General features: G+C 39.4%; 1 protein-coding gene across 1 annotated transcript; it reads right to left on the minus strand.

Moving 5' to 3' along the window:
* Positions 1-14,915: 14,915 nt before the first annotated feature.
* LOC131155590 (probable LRR receptor-like serine/threonine-protein kinase At1g67720) lies at positions 14,916-19,687 on the minus strand. The gene is made up of 9 exons (XM_058108829.1): positions 19,592-19,687; positions 18,975-19,518; positions 18,216-18,679; positions 17,417-17,552; positions 16,982-17,053; positions 16,762-16,830; positions 16,540-16,611; positions 16,381-16,452; positions 14,916-15,264 (listed from the first exon to the last, which is right to left on the minus strand). Exons 1-9 carry the CDS (start codon positions 19,662-19,664, stop codon positions 15,213-15,215), a joined length of 1,554 nt encoding a protein of 517 aa, XP_057964812.1. The 5' UTR covers positions 19,665-19,687; the 3' UTR covers positions 14,916-15,212.
* Between the last annotated feature and the right edge of the window lie 1,094 nt (positions 19,688-20,781).

Raw genomic sequence — 20,781 nt, forward strand, 5'->3', positions numbered from 1 at the left:
GGGGTCCGATTAGAGTTGCATCAAAGGGTGGACATGTGTATTATGTGAGTTTTATATATGATTACTCAAGGAAGGTCTGGGTTTACTTCATGCGTCATAAATCAGATACGTTTGCCAAGTTTAAGACTTGGAAGGCTGAAGTGAAAATTTTGACAGGGAGGAGAATCAAATACTTAAGGTCGAATAATGAGACTGAGCACGCTGATTCTCGATTTATGGAGTTTTGTGCGAAGCAGGCATTAAAAGACACTTTACAGTTCACCAGACACCTCAGCAAAATGGTGTGGCAGAACGGATAAACCAGACTCTTTCTGAAAGGGCTCGGTGTCTTAAATTAAATGCAGGGCTACTAAAAAACTTCTGGGCCGAGGTAGTGATTATGACTTGTTTTCTGATAAATCGATCGTCAAGAGCGTCACTAGAGGGTAGAGTGGCAGGAGAGCTTTGGACAGGAAATGCAGTAGACTACTCCGGATTGAAGGTATTCGGGTGTCCATCCTATGTTCACGTATCTAGTAAGGAGAGGTCTAAACTTGACCCAAAGTCTCGTTGTTGCATTTATTTTTTGGGATATTTAGAGGGTATAAAGGGATATAAGCTATGAGACCTAATGTCAAATAAGGTAGTGATCAGTAGGGATGTAGTCTTTGATGAAAAGGCTACAGTGAAGCGTACTTAAGAGTATGATGAACAGAAACAGGAGCTAGAAATCTGGAGCAGTGATGAACATGTTGTGCAGGTGGAGTTGGAAGCTTAGGGCAATGGAAATTATCATGGTCCTATGGTTGCAGGGAGTTCTAGTTCGGGAAACCAACAAGTCAACGATATTCCTATACAGAGATTCAGATGCACTATCAGGCCTCCACCAAGGTATGGATTTGAAGAGTTAGTATCTTATGTTTTCCTTACTAGTTGCAACGATTCAACTACATTTCAAGAGGTAGTGCATGGTCAGGAGAAAGATAGATGGATGGGTGCGATGATTAAGGAGATGGAATCACTACATAAGAATCAAACTTGGGATTTGGTGGAGTTTCGAGATGGGAAAAGACCGATAGGTTGCAAATGGGTGTATAGGAAGAAGGAAGCAATTTCAGAAAAACAAAAAAAAGAGAAATTCAAGGTACAATTAGTAGCAAAGGGATACTCACAGAAGAAAAGGATAGATTATGATGAGATCTTTTCTTTGAGAGGCCCGACATACTTCTATCAGAACTGTGTTGGGACTGGTAGCATATTATGATTTTCATTCGGAACAAATAAATGTGAAGACGACTTTTCTTCACGGTGACTTGGAGGAACAAATCTATATGGTACAGTCGGAGGGATTCATTGAACCAGGAGAAGAAAATTTAGTTTGCATGTCACGCCCTGAACCCGGAAATGAGACCCAGGGGTGAATTAAGTAACTTAACCTGTCTTTGTATCAATTAAAACATACATAAAACAACATACAAAAAGGGTCCGACCCCGTGGGGTGAACGGATACCCTATATACATACATACAAACATCCATACTCATCAGAATACACAGTGAAAAAACGGTCTTTCATACCTAACTAGTGTCATACCAGAGTCTATACCATATAAGCTAGGATATACATTCCCCTATTACAAAACATACCCCAGGTGTCTACAAAACTAACCCGACAACCTAGATACCAAAACTCATACCTAAAAAGGTACTAGCAGTAGCTACGACACCCTTGCTCCCAAATGCTAGGATGCTGCTTACCACTACCTGAAGGCCCTAAAAATATTATACGTACATTCGAGGTGAGACACCTCTCAGTGTGGAAGAAAACAATTTATATCAATGTGTGGCATACCAGTGTCATTTTACATACTTCATAACACTATACATACGATACAGTTTGAAACAATTCGTACAGTTTCATAATATTCCATACAGTTCCAGTATTTTCACAAAACCATTCCAGTTCATACGATACCCAACATACATACAGTTAGTGTCGTCACACTAGTTCGCAACTACACCAGGTCACCTCGTCTCACAGCTATTACATTGCTACATATGCAACTACGCTGTGACGATCAAGACCCAATGGTGAATCCATTGCTTCATACGCAACTACATAAAGGTCACCTAGTCTCACAGTGATTACATTGTCATATGCAACTACGAAGATCTATGACTCAGGCCCAATAGTGAATCCATTGCTACATACGCAACTACACAAGGTCACCTAGTCTCACCACGATTACATTGCCATATACACGACTATGCTGCGACAACCTAGGCCCAATAGTGAATCCATTGCAACATACGATGTAGCATATAGCTCACACCACTTCGGTGACCAACCAGAATTAGACTAGTGATATTTCACACCCTCGGATATAGAGTAGGTCACTCTCGATATACGGTAATTAGCTACCCCTAGCCGATTTCACAAAACTTGGAATCATTTTGGAACTCACGTCCCTATACATTTCAGCCTACGGTAATTAGCCGCCACATAGCTGTTTTGCAAATATCTGGAACAAATACATGCATTCATACATACCACACTTATTTGGTTTATGGCAAATCATATCAATTACAATTTCAAGTATACAGTTTATGCAAATATGGATTACGATCACCTCAATAATAAAGTTTTAATGTAACCAACAGTTTTCTAAGCAAAATAGAGATGATACCCAAAATCCTCAATTTTCCCGAAAATTGTAATCCCACATTTTTACCTGATAGATTTCCCCAAATAAGCAGCCAAAACATACATATGATCGTAGCCTACAGGCTTACCGATCCTGATTTCGAAAATGGACTGATATAAATAGAATCCCCTTACCTTAACCCGAAATCTAACTACGAACTCTACGATCCTCAAAACTACGAACCGAGACTCTGAAATCTACAAACCATAATACAAAACATACTTACAATCTGTACTACTATACATATACTGAATCAGAAATGAAAACTGAGCCTTACCTCGATTTTGGCCCGAAACCCGAAATCCTTCGAAATGAGATTCCGATCCAGTAGAAATGTAGAGAATCCTTTACTAATCCTCGCAGTTTTGTTGGATTTAGGAATCCGGCAACGAACGACAAAGAAAACTAGAGAGAGAGAGTGGAGGGAGAGTTCTAGAGAGAAAGAGAAAAAGAGAGAGAGAGAGAGAGAGCTTTTGGGGAAACTTAGCCCCAAAGCAATCCCAAAACACCTTTTATAAACCTTTGACCCGAGAGGCTTTGTCGACGAATTGGTGTCCTCGTCGATGAAGTCTTTAGAGATTTCATCGGTGAGGCAGCAATTTCGTTGACGAACCTTGATATTTAAATTTTCCTGGACCTCTCGGCTTTTCCTCGTCAACGAACCTCTGAATTTCATCGACGATAAACCTTCTGCCTTCATCAACGAATTAGGGCCTCATCGACAAAGTCTACAGAATTCCCTTTTTATCCCTCTTTTAAATAATTAACCCGTACAACACAAATCGGGTTCTTACATTGCAGATTGAATAAATCTCTTTATGAGCTGAAACAGTCTCCAAGGAAATGGTATAAAAGATTTAATTCTTACGCTACAAGAGGTGTGAGTATGACTGCTGCGTATATGTGAACAAGCTTGAGGATGGTTCTCTTATTTTCTTATTATTGTACGTCAATGATATGTTGATAGCTGCAAAAGATTTAACTGAGGTAAATCAGTTAAAGGACCTGTTGTATAAAGAAATTGACACGAAGGATCTTGGCTCGGCCAAAAAAATACTTGGGATGAAGATTCACCGTGATAGAACTGTAGGGAGATTATGGCTATCTCAGGGTGGTTATGTACATAAGATGTTGGAGAGGTTTAGCATAGCTAATGCAAGATCGGTGTGTACACCTCTAGCGAATCATTTCAAGTTGTCTACTGCAGATTGCTCAAGTACGGATGAGAAAATTCGGGACATGTCAAAGGTCCACTATGCTAGTGCTGTAGGGAGTTTGATGTATGCCATGGTGTGTACGAGGCCATATTTGGCTTAAGTGTAGTAACTAAGTTTCTCTTTAATCGAGGAAGGCAGCATTGGGAAGCCATCAAATGGATATTTAAATACTTACAGGGTACATTGGGATATGATATCATGTTCAACAAACAATAGGGTTGTCCTTCAGTTATGGGGTTTGTTGATGCTGATTATGCTGGAGATATGGATGACAGAAGGTCTACAACGGGATATGTGTTTACCCTTAGAGGAGGACCGGTGTGTTGGAGATCTATGGTACAGTCTCTAGTAGCATTATCCACGACTGAGGTGGAATATATGGCAGTTGCTGATGCTACAAAGGAAGCCTTATGGCTTACTGGTTTAGTCAAAGAGCTGGGATTACAGTGTTGGGGATTATTAAACCTGGAGCAACAATCACACACGAAGAAAAATAAATAAGCACATCCACAATGGAACACAGGATTTACGTGGTTTAGTCCAAACTGACCTACATCCACGGGAGCACACACAACTGCACTATAAATTGGGAGAAATATTACAAGGAGGAGGAGCCACACTGCTTAACTCTACTCTCTCTCTCTCTCTCTCTCTCTCTCTCTCACTACAACTCTCTACTCTTTGTTCTCTGCACACTGCAACTCTCACATACACTCGCACTTCTCTTACATCACAGCACACAACTCCACACACACATATATATATATATATATATATATATATATATATACTCAAGGGGGAGCAAAGAATTCAAAGAAGGAGGCTGTAGTTTTCAGCATTGTCTGCAGAGCAGGTGGCCACCATTCTTCAACGTCAACATAGGCTGCATGGGGAGGTGCTGCTGCCAATGGTTCCATACCAGAATTCCCAACAATCTCCCACTTGGAGACGGAGGCAGCATCTCAACCAGTGTATAAACGAATGATGTGCTCATGTCTGTCTTCAAGCATGAAGACCAACTGAAATTGAGCACAACTTCAGTTTCTCTCTAGTCACCACCTTCCTGTTTGCTAGATTTCTACAGACTAATCTGATGGCTGTCATCTTCACAACTGGTGTAAAAATGCTGGTGTAGTCAATCCCTTTCTTCTGCTCAAAGCCTTTGACTACCAACTGAGGCTTGTACCTTCTGGAGCCATCATGCTCCTCTTCAATTCTGTACACCCACTTGTTGTGAAAGACCTTCTTACCTTTAGGCAACTTCCACGTTCTGTTGGAGGTGAGGGACTTCATCTCGTCCTTCATTGCAAGCTCCCACTTGCTTGCATCTCCTGCCTGACATGCTTCATCATAGCATTTGGGCTCTCCTCCATCTGTAAGAAGTAAATCATCCATATACCTTCCGTCTGGTATATGAGGTCAAATAGATCTCCTAAGCTCTAGAGCTGGAGTAGGAGATGGTGGTGCGACAATCTGCTCCACTGGTTCCTCCGCCTGAGGATTCTCGGCATTCTGTTGTTGTGTCCCGACACATTCTAGGACATGGGTGTTTATCTGGAAACTGACCCTCTTATGTTTTCCGACCATACAATCCTCACACATGTCAATCTGCACTGACTGTAGGCCACTCAATTTTCCCTTTGAGTGCATCACCCTGAGTTCCTTCTCGCTCATGTGACCAAGTCGTCGGTGCTAGGTGTTGCTGTCGTCATTTCCTGCAGCAACTGAAATAGACATGGAGGCATTGGAGGTTAGAAAAAGAGTTCCACTTTTCTTACCTCGTGCAATCGTAAGTACACCCTTTGAAACTTTCCATTCATCGTCAATGAATTTCGTCGTGCATCCCTCATCTGCCAGCTGACCAACTGAGATCAAATTCTTTCTCAGGTCTGGAATATATCTGACATCCTTTAGCTTCCATAATGACCCGTTCATTTTGATCTTCACAACTCCCTTGCCAATTACGTCGCAAGGTTGATCGTTGCCAAGGTACACCTTACCGAAATCACCTGGTGTGTAGTCCTCTAGGCAATCTTTGCAGCATGTGGCATGATATAAGGCTCCAGAGTCTAAGACCCAAGACTCCTGCTTGCTCTCCAAAGAGCAGATCAACATCTCATCAATCTCAAAAGCAATATTTGCTTCTATCTTTGCCCTCGTCTTTTTCTTCTGACTCCTGCACTAGTTCTTGTAATGACCAGTCTTTCCACAGTTCCAACACTCAATAACTTTTGTGCTTCAGGAACCTATGTCCTGAGTGCCTCTGGGATCTCTGGATTTGGACCGCCTGGTACTGGATGTGCCACGATTGTTAGATCGTCCATGCCCGCTTCCCTTTCCTCGGCTTTCCACATTTAAAGCTGAACTTGAAGTGGAGTCATTGTTCGACTGCATTCTGATATCCTCTGTCAAAATCATGCTGATAACCTTGTCATATTTCAGCTTCAATTTTCCTGCAGAGCTACTGATCGCAGTGACAATACCTTTCCAACTCTCAGGTAGCTGAATGAGAATTAGTAGGGCACGGATCTCATTGTCAAAGGTAATCCCGACCGAAGCGAGTTGATCTGACAACTCGTTGAAATTATTCAAATGCCTACTGAAACTCTTACCTGCAGACATGCTCATTGTAAACAATCTCTTCATTAGATGTACCTTTTTTTGCGGCTGATGGCTGCTCATACATGTTAGATAGCGCATCCATAAGAGACTTGGTGGTTGTCAAGTACTTGATGTTGAAGGCAACAGACTTTGCCAACGTCATCCTCACGGCTCCAAGGGCTTTTCGGTCAAGCAACTCCCACTCGTTCTCCTTCATGGATTCTGGCTTCTCCATCAGTGGTAAGTGCAACTCCTTACCAAACAAGAAGTCCTCGATCTGCATTTTCCAGAAATTGAAGTTCGTGTCGTCAAACATCTCGATGTGAGAGCTCTTTTCGTTCAACATCCCGATTTACTAATCTAGATATGGAATTAGCTCAATCGGATAGCACGCTTGGAATCGAAACGGCCGAAAAACCTAGAAATGGCTTAAGTCGTTCGATAAACAGACCCAAAATGGCTTCAAAAAGCCCAATCAAACTTTCTGTCAAACCTGGTCAACTTTAGTCAACTTTAACGGAATATTCCTCTCACGGATGGAATATTCCCTGACGGCAATAGTGACACCATCCACTGTGCCGTCTGCTGATGTGGCACGTGGGGCCCACAACTGAAGTGGCGCTGACGTGGTGTGGGACTTGGCTGACGTGGCGATGACGTGTCGTCTAGCCCTGCTGATGTGGCACTGACTCAGCCGCTTACTTGGTGCCACGTGGCGCTGACAGGGCGCTGACACAGCGCGGCTGATGTGGCGGGTCTCTTCTGCGGGTCGGATCCGGTTCTCACAGACCGGGTCTCGTGTCAACCTGGTATGAGTGTGTATCCGGATCGAGTTGGGTTCTCTCCGGGTCGGGTGAGTCTATCCGGGAGAGGAAGATGCGTGGGCGCGCTTGCAACGCGTGACGATCAGGTACCGGCGCGTTAAAGGCGTGTAGGGAGGCATCTTTCTCCGACGTGGAGCGTGGTGGCGCGTGCGATGGTGTCCAAACTCCATTTGAGCTCCGATTACAGCCGTTGGATTTGTCTTGTCGAGAGAAGTTCGATGGTAGCCTCAAAATTAAATTTTGAGCTACTGGACAGAGGCTTAAAATCTAGAATTTTTCTCGATCTGCCGATTTTACTCCAACCAAGCTCTGATACCAATTGTTGGGGATTATTAAACTTGGAGCAACAATCACACACAAAGAAAAATAAACAAGCACATCCACAATGGAACACCGGATTTACGTGGTTCGGTCCAAACTAACCTACATCCATGGGAGCACACACAACTGCACTATAAACTGGGAGAAATATTACAAGGAGGAGGAGCCACACTGCTCAACTCTACTCTCTCTCTCTCTCTCTCTTTCCCCACAACTCTCTACTCTCTGTTCTCTGCACACTGCAACTCTTACATACACTCGCACTTCTCTCTACATCACAGCACACAACTCCACACACACATATATATATATATATATATATATATATATATTCAAGGGGGAGCAAAGAATTCAAAGAAGGAGGCTGCAGTTTGCAGCATTGTCTACAGAGTAGGTGGCCACCATTCTTCAATGTCAACATAGGCTGCATGGGGAGGTGCTGCTGCCGACAGTTCCACACCAGAATTCCCAACATACAGCAAAATGGAGTGTTGTTGCATCGTGATAGTCAGAGTATCATTTACTTAGCGAAGAATCAGATATATCATGCTAGAACCAAGCACATTGATGTGAGGTTCCACAAGGTTTGGGAATTGGTTGCTTCGAGTGAGCTTGTGTTAGAGAAAGTTCATACGTGTGAAAATATAGCTGATATTCTGACAAAATCAGTTACTTCTAAGAAGTTCAAGCATTGCTTGGACTTACTCCATTTCTCCATTTGATAGAAGGGAGGCAAACCCAACCAAGTGTTTCAAGTTCAAGGTGAAGCAGTTAGACATGTTTTTCGAGATTCTCCTAAGGGGCATATAATTGCCAAGGTGGAGATTGTTGTTTGAGGTGTGGCTCTTGTACTCTGGGTTTCTTAAACAAATAAGGAAGAAGAAAAACATAAAGGGGCAACATAGCAAAGACTTGTCGACGAGTGCCCTGTGCTCATCGACGAGTAGATCCCGAGAGTAGGAAAATTTCAGAGTTTTGAACTCGTAAGGACACTCGTCGATGAATGCGCTTGGGTTGCAAGCAGTTTTTCTGAATTTTGAATTTTGAACGTTGGGTGGTTAGGTAATCGAAGGGAAACTTCCAAGGGACAATTATATATGCCATTCTGGGCATATATTGATAGAGAGAGAGTGATCATTTGAGAAGTGTATTGTGTATTTTGAGATTTCTTTAGTGAAATTCTTGTGCCATTGCTTTCGTGGATGTAGGCTTTGCCAAATCACGTAAATCTTGTTGTTGTTTTTGTTTTTCTGGTTGTGTTTCATTTACTTTTTGTATATATATTCCACTGTACGTGCTTTGAGTTTATCCCACAATATCAATAAATGGTTAAATTGATGAAGGTTATTTAAAGGAAATAAGAGGATTAGACCAGATGAAACGATCTTAGTCAAATTTGAACGGTATTGTTCACTTTAACCCACTAGTCTCACTCTTTTGTCACATAAAAGACACTTCATCTAATGAGAGTTTGAACAAATCTTATAAACTTGAGATCTCCCTAATATACATTTGATCTAGGACCATGACATAGAACATTTCCCTTTATATCTTTGTTAAGATAATGTAACTTACAATAAAAATTCTTGGAAGAGTCATCTCTCAAAGGAAGCTTAGAGTTCCTTTACTCGTGGAAAATAATTTCCAATTTTTATTTCTGATTTTTCAAATAGTTACAAAAAAGTTATTTTGTTTGTCAATTTTCTAATTTATATTGAAAAGTTAGAAAACATATTATTATTTATTTTTCATTTATTTGTTTGTGTTATGAGTGTGAAATTTGATCTTGGATTTGAGTTTGTGGATTATGAAGAAATATAGTATGAAATTGTAATGATTTTCTTCTAAAACTCACAAATCTAAATCCAAACCCTCAAAATTCATTGTCTCAAATATTACATTATATAATTATTGCAAATTTTAAAAATAAATTGTCTTTTTTGTAATTACTTTGAAATCTAAAATAAAAAGATGACAATTTTTGTTTGACAACTAAACAAGTCTTTATTTTCTATCTTTTCAAGGCAATATTGAAAAACTAAAAACATAAGTTGAAGTTTCTATAATTCTTTGGAAGACTAGACTCATCCTTTTATCCCAAAATAGGCCTTTTTAATAAGCATGAACATTAGTTGTTAGTGGGCTAGCGAACGGACAAAACCCGAAATCTAACAACCAACTCATTTAGGGGCAGATGAAAAAATTTAAAATCATATCTGGCTCACTTAGTATGTGGATTGATTAAGTCAATTAAAGTGGATTAGATTCAGTTCAAATTAGTGCATTTTTATCCATTCTTTTAGATATAGTCACAATCATTAGCTTGTCCTATTTTTCACTTTTGTTCCATCAAACATGGGATAAGGGTAGCTTAATCAAACATAAACTCTCTTAGTCCATAAAGCAAACACATACTATAAGATCTAAATCAGGATTGACCTAACTTATAGGATTTTTTTTTTTAAAAAGAAGAGCGGCATTTCCATTTATTTATTGATAACCCCTCACTTTTGGCGGAGGAATACCGTGGTTACAAGACAATCAATGGGAGATAATAAAAGACAACACGTTAAAAATCTCCCAAAGAACAACACCAACATTCAGCCAAAAATTGGGTTACAAGTCCAAACAAAACAAAACAAAACAGGACCTACAAAACAAACCTCACTCAATAAAACAAAACAAAAGAAAAACAACATAAAACATAAGCTAAAACCAAAAAGAAATCAGCTAAACATACCTCATATAAGTCGTACCCATCTTTTCCAATTTATACAAACCATTGCTAACTTTAGGGAGTTGACTACTATTTGTAAACAAACTATTCCTCCCCATAGCACCTTGTCGAGCTAAGGCATCTGCCACTTGTTCCCTTCTCTATACCAATGATTTATCGAAAAATCTACTCCCTCCAATAAACCAATAAGTTGCTCTCAAAAATCCCACAAATACCACAAGGAGCACTTCCTAACACTTATCCAATTAACTACAATAATCAAATCACATTCAATATTGATACAGGTATGTCCCAAATATTTGCAAATCTTTATTCCCTCCAACACAACTCTCAATTCAGCTTCATTATTTGAACAAGAATCAAAATATTTTGAAAAATTAATCACAAAAGAACCTGTATGGTCTCTAAGGATGCCACCACCACCCGCCATCCCTAGGTTCCCTAGGCTGCTCCCATCCAAATTTAGTTTCAACCTCCCTTACCTCGGTTTTAGCCATCTCACACTTTGCATAGTTTTAATTCTTTTATTCACAATTTGCATTTCCAGATTCTGCAATATCTGAAAATCAGCATCCTTTAACTGAACCATTTCTGTCATGTTCCTACTCAAAACCCCCACCCAATACTTAATGGAGAGCCACACATCAATACTACTCTCTAATTTTCCTCCCATTCTAGCCACACATCTCTTTCTCCACAGCCTCCAAACTACTAAACAAGGAATCAAACCCATCAATGAACCCAGTTGAGAGAACCTGGAAGCCCTATTAAACCACATTTGGACTCTTTCTTTCCAACTTTGTTGCCTAAGAAAAGGAACACCTACCTCCACCGAAACCTTCCTCCAAACCTCAGAAGCAAAGTCTCCCTTATTTAACACATGTTCCAAATCTTCTGATTGCCTCATCTCACAACAATTACACGCCGAAACAAGTGAAACCCCCACCCTTCTCACCTTTTCATCAACACTTAGGCACTCAAAAGTGGCCTTCCACATATAGATAGAAATTTTCTTCGGTAACCATTTGTTCCAAACCCACTTAGCCCAGTCAAAATTTGGAGCTTTAACTCTGATAATGTAACGACCCAAATTTAAATTGGAAATTTGAGTAATAAAGAGAGAGGGAAATAGAGACAAAAACAGAAGGAGGCCGTAGACTTCCTCGACGACATTGCATTTGGGGGTTAAAAGTAATTTTTAAGATTGCCTGAATTCGTCGACGAACACAAGATTTTGTCGACGAAGGCTTCAATAATTTCGTCGACAAACACAGGGCTTCGTTGATGAAGAAAAGCCGAGAGGGGTTCTGGAGCCGACTGAATTTCGTCGACGAAATTAATGATAATTCGTCGACGAAGGGTGCTGCTCGTCGACGAAATCCCCTGTATAAATATGGAAAAACCCAATTTTTTTTATTCATTTGAAGATTCCTCTCTCTCTCCTCTCTCTCCTCTTTGGCTCTCTCACTCTCTCTCTTCGATTTTGGGCTGGTTTTACACCGGATCGAAGATCTGAGGCTACCATGACGCTCTTGGCGAAGTTCCCTACAAGTTTGCCAGAGCGGATCATTGGGGAAACGAAGTTGGAAATCATCCCAGAGTTGAGGTAAGGCTTTTTAAGCCAAATTAGACTTCATAGTAGTTATAGAAATTGATGTACGCATGAAAATACTGATGTTTAGTACTAGGGATTTTGAGTTTCAGGATATTGAGTAGGAAATCCTACGGGGGTCAGACTAAAATTTTAGGGGGCTTTCTTAGTAGTCAGGTAAGGGAGTAAACTAAAGCAATTCTTTTCCATGCAAACTATTATTGATTATGAGTAGTTTTATTTTCAGAAGAACATATGATATATTCGTTTATTATGAATGAAATGTACGATTGGGAAAATACTACTATGATGTTTAAAAAGTATATGTATGTATGAGATGTCAGAAAATCATGATTTTAAAATATGAAGTATGATTTTTAATAGAGCATGTGTGGCATGAATATTATTTTACGTGAAATGAGATAAGATATGAATGCTTTTACGAATAAAACACATTTTCAGGTATTTTGGAAAGATGGGTTATGTTATATTGAGTTGACGAATATATGATAAATGAGTTATTTTCAAATGTAAATACCTGAAATGTATTTGGAGCGAGGCCATATTTGTGTTATCGGCGCGAGGTCGTATTTATTATGCTATCGGCACGAGGCCGTATTGATGTTATTGGTGCGAGGCCATTTATATATATATTTACTATGATTTTGGCATGAGGCCATACGTATGATTTCGGTGCGAGGCCGTATCTATGTTTTCGGCACGAGGCCGTGTGGATGTTACGTATGTTCATGTATTATCTGTTATTGCAACCAGGATGTTAGTTTAGTTTAGACCAGAAGCTCGGTACCGTAGCTATGGGTAGATCAGATTTGGCACGAGTCCGTATTAGTGCTAACCATTCCACGAGGGGATGAGAGATGGATAGTCAATGTGGCTTTCAGTAGAGTGTGGACGTCTACCTGGCAGTCCGGACCAGGGTGTGGTAGGCATATCGTACTTACAGACATATTTGATTCAGCAGTGGTCGGCCAGCCATTGTCGGGTCTCGCCTTCGGGCTGCACAACCCGTCATGGGGGGTAATACATGACATTAGCTAACTATTCATCCTGGGTATATTTTCAGTATTACGAGTTATAACAGATATTTATGTATGTTATGATTTATTAACGAATATGAAAATACATGATTATCTAGCATGATATTATGATTATTTCCAGAGTTATGAAATGTACTATATATGTATAAGCACTTTAAAGATTCATATTGTCACACAGCTGTATTTAGTTTACTTTCCCTTACTGAGAAGTGTCTCATTCCTAACATTAATATATTTTTTAGGAAACCCAGAGAGACCGGCTGGTTAGGGCCGCCGTTGAGTGATTGGTGCTTCCCTACTAGAAGGGTAAGCCCTGAGCTTGGACTAGGAGATTTTTGTTGCATAGCCCTAATATTATTTTGACTTTTTGGAGATTGTACATATGAACAGTATATTGATGTTATAAAAGCTCTGGTATTATGTTTTATGGATGGATGTATGGATTTTTATGTTTACTGTTACTAGGTTTTCTGCTGTGTATGACAGGTGTCCCCGTTACCCACGGGTTCGGGTTGACCATTGATGTATTTTGTTGTATTTTATTAAGGGACGTTACAGATAACATCCTATGCGGATTTTGTATTAAATCAACCATCCTTTTCCGGGAGCCATAACAGAACGTCCGAAGAATTTCTAAGATTTCCTACCTTTTCTATCACTTCATCCGCTTTACTAAACCCCAGAAATCTTCTGCAAATTTTCCACATCCCACGCATTATTGATAACCAAATCTTTTAATTTGATATAAGATTGTGCACCATTTGGACAATCTGCAAACAAAGGTCCCGAATCTAGAAACTTATCATACCATAATTTTACATCTCCTTCTCTAACCTTCCACTTAGATTTACTTAACAGTTCAGACATACCCTGCAGAATTTTCCTCCAAATGGAAGAATCCGATCCATGTGATCTGCAAAGAGTAATATGTCCTTCTTTCACATATTTAGCTTTAAAAAATCTAACCCATAAAGAATTCTGTGTTAATAAATGCCAACCAAACTCCATGAACAAAGACCGTTGCACTTCCGAAATGTCCCTTACTCCTGTGCCCCCCTCCTCCACAGGAGCACACAATTTCTTCCAAGCCCTCCATTTCATATTTTCTTTTCCATCCTTAAATCTTCAGAAAAAAGAAGCAAACATACCTTATATCTTTTTAATCACCAGTTTCGGTACATTTAGAACAGCTAACAGATGCAATGACATACTTAAAAGCACATGTCTCAACAAAACAAGACGACCTCCTTGAGACAACAATCTACTTTTCTAGCCCTCAACTCTCTAACTGATTTTTTGGATTAAAGGGTCAAAATGACAACTCTTCAATTTACCATCCACTATTGGCACACAAATTTCCTTTTTGACCTAACTTATAGGTGGTCTAACCTTTTGCTCAATACTAGATTCACCATAAAAGCATTTGAACTTGACAGCTTAATCAAACCTAAATACTCTTAGCACCCATAAAAAAAACTTATCCTATACAATATAAGATCTAAACCCATATCACAGACAAAAATTATTGATGAAAAACTTGAGCAATTGGTTACAAAAGGTATTATTAGCTTGCCTTGAGCCTTCTAGCCATCTATGAGTGGTTTGTAAAACATAATGGATGAATGGATGCTCCCACACGAATCCTTTGATGTGTAAGTAAATTTATGTAGGAGAAATAGTCAAGGGCAAATACAAGACTTCAAGTAAGTGGAGCGAAAACTGATAATAAATGAATATATTTTATAAATTATAAAGATTAACACATTGAACATACAAGAATAATTAGAGATTTAACATGAATATGCTTTTTCTTCCCCACGACAATGGCATGATGTGAAAAGAAAATATGAAGAAAAAACTTTCATTCATATACAATGGTAATATATGAATGTCATAAGGTATTGCTAGTATATCATTCACTTCAGAAGTATAATATATGCTGTCAGTGCAAAGTTACACACTGGGAGGAGAAATGTATACAAAGACACATATTATAGTCCTTCCATTTTAATTTCAACAAGTATGGTGTTTCCCATCTCTCTCTCTCTCTCTCTCTCTCTCTCTCTCTCTCTCTCTCTCTCTCTCTCTCTCTCTCTTTCATCCAACTAGAATGGTTTGCTTTAAGCCTAAAGCTTCCCAATTACTTCCTGCTCTAGTACCCAAAAAATTAAGGTACTCATTTCACTTCATATTTTTTGTAGCCGATGTGGACAGTAGATTTCCAGGAGAAACCCTGTGAGAGAAATACACAAAAATAAATAAATAAAAATATGATGCATAAGTTGCAAAGGACAGTAAAAAATTAGTATTACTATTCATAAATACACACTCATTGAGTCATGGGCAGTGTTAGGGTGCTTAAATTCAAATTTGTGGAAATTTTGAAGAAAGTTAATATAATTTTGTATTATGTTTTTTTCAAATCCGTATAAATTCAAAAATTTGATATCCGAATTCTATGTTTGTAAACAAAGGATTTGGGCTAATCATACATCATAGTTCAGTAAGTGATCTTATGAACTCATATGATGAAAAACCTTCTCTTTGTTTAGGGGTTTGAATTTGTGTAAAATTAGAAGAAAGTTAATACACAACGTTATTGTGTTTCGTTGAGTTATGACTCATATTTGGAGGGATCGTCCACTTAAAGTTTATTACAAATTGAAAGGCCTAGGGGCTTGTGTTGGGTGGTCTTGGGCCTCATCAACCCCAAAAGATTTTTTCTCACACTTAATAATTGACCACCAAGCCCCTTCCACAACTGATATGGGACAAACCCCAACAATCTCCCACTCACACATCAGGCTACAAATTCCTCACGAATTAGGATCGGGCTCCAAACTCCGCATGAATTGGGCTCAACCCAAAAGCTAGCTCATGGGATGAAGCTTTCCCTCACACTTTATAACTGACCAACAAGCCCCTTCCATAACCAATGTCAAGAAACTTTCTTGTTTACTTAAACTAAACCTAATAGAAGGAATGCTTTGCCCCTGCGGTATGGTGCAGTATGTTTGAGTTAGGGGCAATGTAATTGTATTATCATATAAGAGTATTTTAAAGTTTTCATATGAGACTATACATATAACTGAGGGTTGAAACCCTAAAAGGCAGTTTCCGTTTGATGATAGTGGAAATCGTGTAAGGGTTTCGTGGATGTTCTTCTTCTCTCTTTTGATTTTTTCTATTTTTCGTAATTAATGTGTGTATGTATCTGCATAATCTTAAGGCGTGTTTCACAACAGGTTTGTCCAAAGTTATGCAAATAAAATCTAAGATCAGAAATCTATTATACAAAACACAGCCTTGATATAATAACATAAGCACATCAATAGAGAAAGATACTCACTGAACGTTTAAGCCCTTTTTGTTTTGCAGCATTGCAGGAACTGTCCCCTGGAGATTGTTGTTTTGGAGAAATCTGTTTGACAAAGCAGCACCCAAGAAGTTTCACTACTTGTTTTTGTTTTTGTTGTTTCCTAGTGATCAAATGCAAAAACTAACTTACATTTCATGAAGTTGGGCAAGACTGCCAAATGATTGCGGAATGGATCCTTCAAACTTGTTGTTCTCCAGATGCCTTCACCAGATAGATTAATTATAAGCAAAAAAAAAAAACAGAGAATGGTATTGCAGAATATTAATCAATCTAGCAAGCTAGCAGGGGAGCTGAAAAATATACAGTACTTCAGAGTTAGAATGGGATATGAAGTTTCATTTTGGGACTCACAAAGTTTGGAGAGCTGTCAATTGTTTTAATTCTGGAATTGGACCTGAGATGTTGTTTCCCCCAAGCCATCTGTAATCAAACCATTTCAATCAAGATTTCCAATTTCAAGATTAAATGGAAAAATTATGAGCTGATAATAACATACTTATGTACATGCATGATTAATATATGTGTATATATATATATATATATATATATATATATATATATATAAACTTACAGATTGGTGAGAGCAGTTAAATTGGCTATGCTTGGAGACAGTGACCCGGATATCCCAATGCCGGTTAGATTCCTTCATTCCAAGGAAGAACAGGGCAATCCCCAAAATCACAATAAAGTAAAAAATGTAGGTAAGAGTAGGCAATTTTCTTCTTTTTAAATCTTGTTGTCTGCTTAGTTCCATGCAATTCCCTCCTTGAATAGTTACCCTAACAGATAAATTCCCAATTTTCAAATTCTTTCCTGTCCATTTCATTAATTAGTTCATCCTTCAATCCAAATAAACAAGTTCATTTGACTGTCCACTAAACACCTGTCCTATTACTGAATTGGTAGGTTTTGCTAGACATTAAAGCTTTGTTTCAAAACGTAGCGCCCCGTAAATTTGGGTTGTGTAAAGTTTGACAAACTTTATATGTTTAAGTTGCAAACTTACAAAGTAATGATTCTGGCAAATTTTCCATAAGAACATTTAACTCCAGTCCATGAATTCTCTGATGGCAGGCACGGATCTCCTCTCCAATCTGAAGGTGGGTTGTTCAAACTCCTTGCTACGTCTTCCATTGCCATCACTGCCAATAAAACCCAAAATAACTTACATAAATAACATAAAAGCTTTTGAAATAGAGGCTGAAAAATTTATGAACACTTCTCATCAGCCTGTCCACCCGGGAGACATGGGCAAACCGAGTGAGTTCTAAAACAACTTGTTATGTATTTAAATTGTGACAGTATTCAATATCTCAAAAACTGCATTCCAAGATATCTCAACTAGATACACAAACCCCTGACACATTTTTAGACCTTAAATCATTTTTCTTCCAACATAAGATCCTATGTTATGTGTAACATAGCTTGGGTGATAAATTGACATTTGAGATTCCCTAGAAAAGTATTAGGGCCAGAATGAAAGGAGCTAGTGCCACCTTTGTGTCTAGTTTTCATATAACTCGGGACACATTTCTTGAGATATATTTCTTTAATCATTTTCTCTCAAAGTAAACACTTAGGTGGAGCTAGAATTTCTACAGTAGGTTTTTTCAAGGAAGAAATATAAGATATATTGATACTTGCTGGAACATGATTTTGCCCTGTGTATAAAAAAATTTACCCAATTTAATTAAATATATACATAGGACAAAATCAAATTAATTAAATCCCATGTATGTTTTTATTGCAACCAGTAATTTCCTCCTCTGAAGTTAATTAATCAGTCACTTTACAAATTTACATACCATCTCTCGTGAGAGTTCTTCCCCCAAGAGGCAGAATCTGAAGGACCTCGCCGGCATTGATCACCGGTCCGACAGGCACCTCACTGTTGGGAGTCATGGTGATCTTTGTGGCGCCCGACAGCGGCCACTGCGTCGAGTAAACGTTCACGCCGTCGGTGCTGACGTTGAGGTCGCCGTAGAAGTTCTCGCCGTTGATAGAAACGTCGAACACTCTCCAACTGTAGGGGCTGGGAGTTCTGTTGTCCTGGAAGTAGAGGGAAACGTAGTAGTCGCCGGCGGGAAGCGACCCCGGGGGCCACTGGATCTCCAGAGCCTTCCCCCGACTCGTCGTGATCCCCGTTTCGAAGGCGGCCAACGGCGGGATGTTCCAGAAGTCCGTCGACGTGACATTGGAGTGGCTTGTTACCGTTGGGTTGTCGTCGTTGAACGGCTGCCAGAACCGGTTGTATTGATCATCTGGAAAGCTAGTTTCAGATATTCACATGTATGAATTCATCATTAGAAAATCATTGTCATGAGCTCCTCTCCACATGGGAAAATTTGCATTAACATGTCAAAAACAGAACGCATTTCAATTACTCTGTTTCACTATTTGATGAGTACTAACTTGACCCACAAACCACAATAGCTCATTTTCTTAATTTCGATCAAACCAAATCATATATTTATACACAACAAAAATCAAGAGCAGAAGCAACAAAGCATAAAAGGGAATTAAGATTTGAAATTCAAGTTCATCATCTGAAAATCGTTTTCAACCTGATCATATCCTCGCTGGCGCTGCCAAAGCTGTGGCGGGCGACGGTGGTGAGAGCATACTTTCCAAAATCAGTAGAATTGTACATGGAGGGCTCCAAGTAGATGACCTCGAGGGCGGATATGAATGGGCTGGAAGCCGTAAGGTTGTTCCTGGCCAGACACACGCTCATCGTCTTCGCTTGCGCGGCCACCACGATCTCGTAGTAGGAGCTGAGCCCGTTGGCGTAATCCTCCGTGGTGTTGACGGTGCTCCACTTGGTGCCGTCGACGATCTGGTCGAACACCGGCGGCTCCTTCCCGCCGTCGAAGCCGCCGTAGTAGTAGGTGGTTCTAACAAGGTACTTGCCGCCCTTGGTCACCGGAACAGCGTAGCAGTATTTGCGGGCGGCGACGTCGGGGAAGTAGCGCACGGTGGCAAGCGTGGGGAGAAGGTCTGCTGATTTGAGGGCCGATTTCTTGCCGATGGAGATGAAGCCCTCGTCGGGGACCCATTTCTGGCTCCCCAACTGGATCTCGTTGGAGGAGCCGCAGCTTAGGAGGAAGCCTGCACAGAGAGGGATGCATGAGAAAGAGGGGGAGAGAGAGAGAGAGAGAGAGATGGGGATGAATGAATTTACCTCTGGGAGCAGGGAGGGAATGAAGGAGGAGAGGGAGGCTAAAGAGGCAAAGGAGGAAGAAGGGGATGGTCATTGTAGGGAAGGGTACTGCAGAAATCAAGGATGGAATGGGAAGTTTTGTGAGAGAGAGAGAGAGAGAGAGAGAGAGAGAGAGAGAGAGAGAGAGAGAGGCTGCAGCCTGCATGCATGAAGATAGGTGGTTGGGGAAATGGATAGATTGAGGGGTTGACCAGGTCAATTATTAAATTTGGCTCTAGTAAAAAATGAAAATATATAATATCTATGTGGACTCACGTAACAGGACTTCACTAAATATATCCATATTTTAAAAAATAATTATTTATAAACCATTTAAATTATTAGTCATTCACTTAAGTTGATTATTTCAGCAATGTTATGAACAACTTAATTATTAGTTTGCGAAATTAACACTTGAAAAGAACCGAAATTAAGACCTTAATTCCATCTCAACGTTTAAATAAAGTCTCATTCTACTATAATGCTAATTCTCTAGGATAGTGATTCTGTGTATTTTCAATATAACTTGTAACTCCATTTCAAACTCTCCTTTTTTGGAAGATAATTATAAGCCTTACTAATAAAGCTAAAAAAAAGGTATCACTAATGATAGTGATGAATAATAACAACAAGAGACTTACCATGATAATAAAAAAAATAACAATAGTAATAATTATGACAACTACAACAACAACAACAACCATAGTCACAATGAGAACAAAAACTATATTACTATTATTACAATGATATGTGCTCCATTATTATCATCATCACGACCACCATATTCAATCACTTGTATGAAAGGCAATGGAAAAGTCAAACAAAAATATCATGTATCTCTATTATTGTGTTCTTAATTAAAGTGTAAATAATATTAATTATGATCTAAGAAGTTGATTGTGTCATCTTTGTGCAGCTATTAAAAAAGTGATAGTTGTCATAAAAAATAGTCTATCTAACATGACGAATTAGGTGTTGTCTACTTAGGAAAGTGACTAAGTGGAAAATCGCCTAGAGAAGACGTAGGTCAAACTCCATAGGCGAGGCACAAATCGCCAATGGGATTAAATCACTTATCACTGAGGCAACAAAAAATGCAGAGTCACTAGGCGATGATGGTCGCCTAACACATCAGGTGAAGGTTACTCATTATTAAGCGACAAGGTAGATAA

The sequence above is a fragment of the Malania oleifera genome, chromosome 5 (assembly GCF_029873635.1).
Source record: "Malania oleifera isolate guangnan ecotype guangnan chromosome 5, ASM2987363v1, whole genome shotgun sequence".
In the NCBI taxonomy this organism is placed as follows: Eukaryota; Viridiplantae; Streptophyta; class Magnoliopsida; order Santalales; family Ximeniaceae; genus Malania; species Malania oleifera.